Source organism: Mesoplodon bidens (assembly GCF_964165515.1).
Source record: "Mesoplodon bidens genome assembly, chromosome: 4".
NCBI lineage: Eukaryota > Metazoa > Chordata > Mammalia > Artiodactyla > Ziphiidae > Mesoplodon > Mesoplodon bidens.
In genome coordinates, this window is record NC_138160.1 from 73783487 (window position 1) to 73789486 (window position 6000).

Sequence of the window (6000 nt, forward strand, 5' to 3'; positions counted from 1 at the left end):
AGGGGGTACAGAAACATTTTTATCTGTTTCCAAGTGGTTAGCCAGTTGCCTACCTCATGTACTAAATAATTTTCTTTCTGCATGAATTTGAAATTTTCTTTTATCAGCTATTAGATTCCTTCACCTACTCAGATATATTTCTGGACTCTGTTCCATTGATCTATTTCTGAACTATCACTAAGATGTTCCAATTAATAGAAGCTTCTGATTATTTGTTAATATTTTTAGAGCATGTTACCCTTCTTTTTCAGAATTTTCCTGAATATTCTTTGGCTTTTGAAATGTTCTGTTTATAAAGTTTACTTGAGTTGAGCTGTGTTGAAATTTAGATCTGTCCTAACAAGAACAGCAAACATTAGGATTCTAGTAATTTCAGAATTCTGTATTGGGTCTTAACAGAGTCCAAAACACCACCAGTGGGTTTATATAACTATATTTCATTTTAAAAAAAACCCAACTTTCTACTTTAATAAAGAAAGGCTATATATTCTGAGTGTGAGGCTGGGTGAGTCAGGGTATAAGCAAGCTCAAAGCCTTTCCAGATTTAAAGTTACTCTTTGCTCTTTCTATCATTTAACTAATTAATGAAAAATTACTGCTAATTAACTCACCTGATATATATTGAGGATTTAAAGAGCATTTTGTTTTGAAGAGTAAAGTGGAGCAAATTATCTATGTAACACCTACATATAAAATTGAGAAAATATAGACTTTTCTTTCTGCACTCTTTTGAGTGTTACAATTAAAGAAAAAAGCAGGGGCCCAAATGAAGCCAAGAACCATTTAAGCCATCAATTTCAACAAGTTCTCACTTTGTACCAATCTTTGTATTAAGATTACTAATCTCACAAAATTACCTAATGCGCATCATTGAACATACTTGGAGGTGCTCATGTTTAAACACAAGTGGCATATGCTCAATTTGAAATACAGTATCTCTTCCTTACTCATTTCCACTTGTATGTACAACTTGGCTAGCTTATATTTTCACACAAGTGTCCTTGCCAAGATCTCACTTACAAGGTGGACTCACTTGAACTCTCAACCATTCCACTCGTCCCTGGTACATGGCCTCCGGATTCAGCCAGGTTTCCAGACTGTTGGATTTCTTGGCACCAGAGAAACCAGGCCAGCCTCCTAGGATCTTAGCTGGATACGGAAAATTAAAGTGTTTAGGGAGGACAAAGTAATGAAATACATATCTGAATAATACAGGTTACCTTTCTTATATTATTTATATAAATCTATATATAAAATCCCCCCATGCAGATACTAAAAAAGGTGATATCCAGGAGACTTTCTTTTGAGAACAGTCCCTATTTCTTACTCTATCATAATTTCTGCAGTAGATAGTAGAGATGTGGAGATTAATTTGGGGGGGGGGTGAAGTAGAAGAGAATAAATAGCTTTATTGCTTTGCTAGGCAAAGGAGGCCACAGCGGGCTAATGCCCTCAAAACTGTGTATCCTGGAAATTAATTTTTTATGGCAAATTTTAATCATTTACAAAAACTAGTTACTAGTAATATAAACACCTACAGACTCATCACCTAGCTTTAACAATGATCAATTCATAGCCAGCCTTTTGGCCACTCTTTCATCCACCCAGTCTGCTCCTTTCCCCCGCACTTCAAGCCTGCAGCTGCCTTGGATTACTTTAAAGCAAATCCCAAGCATTATATCATTTCATCCATAAATATTTCAGTATGTACTGAAAAATAAGGGCTCTTTAACAACATCACAATATCATTATCATACCTAGCACAATAAAATGTAACTCTTTAATACCATCAAATATTAAACCAGTGTTCAAATAGTTTTGATTGGAAAAAAAATTTTTGCTTATTCCAGTTGGAATCCAGCTGCAGTCCATACACTGCAGTTGGTTAATAACGCTCTTTTCTTTTAATCTATATCCAAAATGGATTTTTTAATTTTTGATAGAAAGCAGAAATACCTTGAGTCATTTACACAGATAGTAGTCTTACTCAGCCATAAGAATTGGAATGTTCCCAGGGGCTTAATCTCTCTTAATTTAAAAGAAACTGAGGGGCTTCCCTGGTGGCACAGTGGTTGAGAATCCGCCTGCCAAGGCAGGGGACACAGGTTCGAGCCCTGCTCCGGGAAGATCCCACATGCTGTGGAGCAACTAAGCCCGTGTGGCCACAACTACTGAGCCTGCGCTCTAGAGCCCGTGAGCCACAACTGCTGAGCCCGCGTGCCACAACTACTGAAGCCTACGCACCTAGAGCCTGTGCTTCTCCACAAGAGAAGCCACTGCAATGAGAAGCCCGCGCACCGCAATGAAGAGTAGCCCCCGTTCACCGCAACTAGAGAAAGCCCGTGCGCAGCAACAAAGACCCAACACAGCCAAAAATAAATAAAATAAATAAAAATTAAAAAAAATAAACTGAGGGGCCCTAGATGTAATATAATATGGCATCTTCTGCATTTGATTTAGTATCTTCAGGTCTTTTCGTTTGTTTGTTTTTTGGTAGGAAGCAAAAATCTCTCTGCTTATGCTCAGCTATGCATTGTAACTGGAAACCTCAGTTCTGGTGTAGTCGAATGAATGTTAGTATAAATTGGCTTCGTTTCTTGAGTGTTTGTACATTTGTTTGGAGTAAGTGTTTAGTGGTTTAACTAACTAAACCATGTATCATCCCACTAAGGTATAATGAATGAGATGTATAATCCTATTAAGGTGTAATGGGCATCCGTTTACGTTCTCTTAGCTAGTTGGTGCCTGAGAATAGTAGGAGATGGTGGTCTTGAGGAAGAAAGCACAGTTACATATGTGAAAGTTAATGTATGTTTTAAGCATTGAAATAACAGAGACTTCTTTTAAGCCTGGCATATTTTCTAATTACCTAACTTTGATATTTATAAACTTATATTAAAGGGACTACATTACGTTCTTTAATGTTACTACTCATACTTTTAATGTTTACTGAGGAATATATCATTTCACTTAGGAAAATGACTACATTAATTCCTACTTTGAAGATGGAGATGATTTTGGTGCAGACAGTGATGACAACATGGATGAAGCAACCTATTAGCTATGAAATTTCTCAAAAAATATTTTTATGATACAGCTTCTGAACATTTGAACAGACTTGTTTTCTATTTTATTTCTGATAAGGAATGAGTATTTTATTTTTGTTCCTGTTTTGTTGGAAAGATACTTGTTACCAAAATATTCAGAACCACTTTGAGTTTACCTATTAGTTACTTTACCAATTAGTCTCTGACATTCCTTCTCAACACCTCTGTCATCTCTCTAATGTATTCAAGTGGATTTTTTTTTGGTATTATTTGGATTAGAATGTACCTAAAGAGTTTTTGCATCTTTTAATCTATGTATTCATACTTAAACAAGTTTTTCTTGTTTAACTGCTGATCTTTTCTAAAACTACTAATCATCATAATGGATTTCTATAATCTGAAAGTTGGTTTAATACTGCACATGGAGCACTTTAAATACAAAGAAACTTGAAAATAATTTTCTTTTTACTTTTACATGGTATGTTCTGTGCTACTATATTATGACTACATAAACCTACCTGAGCTCTTACAAGTGCATATTTTATGAGATTAAAAATTTCGTGATTGGAAACACATGCACAGGGAAAAATGCCAATCTGAGCTAAGTAAATTTCACAGCTTACATCTCAACCAATACAAAGGCCTGAGATGAATATTAAAAATACCTGAATTAGAGGCTAACTTCATACCATACAATATATGAATTAATCATCCCACTGTAACAAGTTTGATATCTCTGAGTCATTGGCTTATGAAAAATTAGACGGAGATTTAATTTTGTACTTTATAAAAATGTAGACTAAGTTCTACTCATATAAATCTCATTGCAGGATGCATGTATGTGTAATCTGTGAGGTGTAGTGGCCTCTGTTACGTTGCACAGGACTGAGCTCTCCAATTGATTTATATAACAATGCAGAATGAAACTCAGGTCACTTTGAAATTTAGATTAACCTTTTTTGATCCATTTAAAAACTAGCTCCCCTGCCTTTTTGTGGTGGGGGAGAGGATATCTATAAACTTCAGCCTCCAGTGACTCACATATGCCAAAGATTTTCAAGGAAATTCATATTATATATCTTAAAAATGATTTATGAACATTACCCACCAAAAGAAATAAATTTTTCCCTCTTGGGAAGATACCACCCATTACCCTCTAACCTGAGAATCAAGAGCCCTAGATTCTATTTCTACCTTTACTATTAAACTCAACCTTGAAATTGAGCTTGTTTTCTGTGCCTTAGTTTCTTCACTTGTAAACAATTTTCTATAAAAATTGTTCAAATTCGAACCAAAGTTTACCATATGTATTCATTCTCTCACCTTGTAGAAATGATCATTCTTAATTTAAATTTAGTTCTCACCCTTTAAAAAACTGTAGATGGTAAAGTGATTGAAAACAGTTTTGAGATACAAACATGTTTTCCTCATAAAATATAATCTGATTTTCCCATCTTATTTCCTGGTGGGAAAAATTGGAGAAAATGTGTATTGTCTTGTGCCATTTTGTAACATGGCTTTCTCAGGAAAAAGACCACTTTCAATTATATTTATCAGATAATTCAGTATGTGTGTGAGGGCCATTATTAGTTCAGTATTGTGCTGATCCTATGTGCTTTCTTATTTAAAGGAGCTTATCAATAATTTTAAAGATTCTAAATGGAAAACATGAATAAAACACTCTGAAGTATTAGCAATCTACCGTACTTCTTAGAGTAGAATCCTCAGTTTTCAGTTGTAATGGGCAAGTAGTGATTTAGGATTGATAATTAACAGAAGTTTCTTAATCTCTTACCTCCTTAGTACTATAGCCAAATACCATTTAATTTATAGAAAGCTTATCTTTATGGTTCTGTTTACTTGCTTTATTATACATCTGAAGATGACACTTAAATTGGGCAAATACACCAAAGATGCAGGAATCTTTTCCTGGCTTTCAATTTGTTGCTACCATTTTAGTCCTGCAGATGGTAAAGCATCTCCTATGGGCAAGGATTTCCCGGGAAGGCCCCAGCCATCTCCGTTAAGTGCATTGTCTTCCTCCTTTGGAAGATCTTTTTATGTTTAGACTAATTGTGAGAACAGGCAGAATGTATTTGCAGGTTGCTTTACCAGCATGAATCTTGTTTTTCTGGCTTAAAATCTCAGAGAATGCTAAATTATTCTGTAAGAAGGCAAGCTTTAATACAGAAATTAACCTCATACTTGGTGAAGTATCTTTAAAATTTCTATATAAGATGCAAAGCTTTTGTTGCTCTAATGCTTATTTTTCTGTATTTGTTTACACATTAAATTCTTACAAGTGTCCTTTTGTTTTATATTGTTTTCTTTGACCCTGCTGAAATATATTTGATAGAGAAAACTAATTTGTTAATACTTATTTTACGTAGTAAAATAACTGTGTATTGGGCTTCCCTGGTGGCGCAGTGGTTGAGAACCCGCCTGCCGATGCAGGGGACATGGGTTCGTGCCCCGGTCCGGGAAGATCCCACATGCCGCAGAGCTGCTGAGCCTGCGCGTCCGGAGCCTGTGCTCCACAACGCGAGACGCCACAACAGTGAGAGGCCCGCGTACCGAAAGAAAAAAAAAAAAAAAAAAAAAAAAACCTGTGTATTTATTGAGCAGGGATGCCAGTATCAAATGTTCTTGAACAAACCACCATCAACAACAAAACTCCAGGTGATTAAAGTTGTGATAACAAACTAAGAGATTTGGATATTGAGAGAATGCTAAGAAACTCAGATGACCTTGTTAACCTTTCCTTCTCCACTACCTTCAGATGTACAGTATCAATGGCTTTCCTTAATATGGTTAAAGGCTCTTAAGTTAGTAAAAACTTCTTATAAGAAAAACTGTAAATACAATTTTAAGATCAAGATACTTTTAAAAATGGAGAATACAAGGATTACACCACAAATTCTCCATTAAATAAATAAAAACTCCAAATAACTGT

General features: G+C 35.2%; 1 protein-coding gene across 5 annotated transcripts in view; it reads left to right on the forward strand.

The window, feature by feature from the left end:
• Positions 1-5354, forward strand: part of POLR3G (RNA polymerase III subunit G) — a 95426-nt gene extending 90072 nt beyond the window's left edge. For all 5 annotated transcript variants that reach the window (XM_081232437.1, XM_081232434.1, XM_081232433.1 and 2 more), the window contains exon 8: positions 2975-5354. In XM_081232437.1, the coding sequence (XP_081088563.1) occupies positions 2975-3061 (87 nt within the window). In that variant the 3' untranslated portion in view covers positions 3062-5354. The remainder of the gene's footprint in view (positions 1-2974) is intronic.
• Positions 5355-6000: the final 646 nt, after the last annotated feature.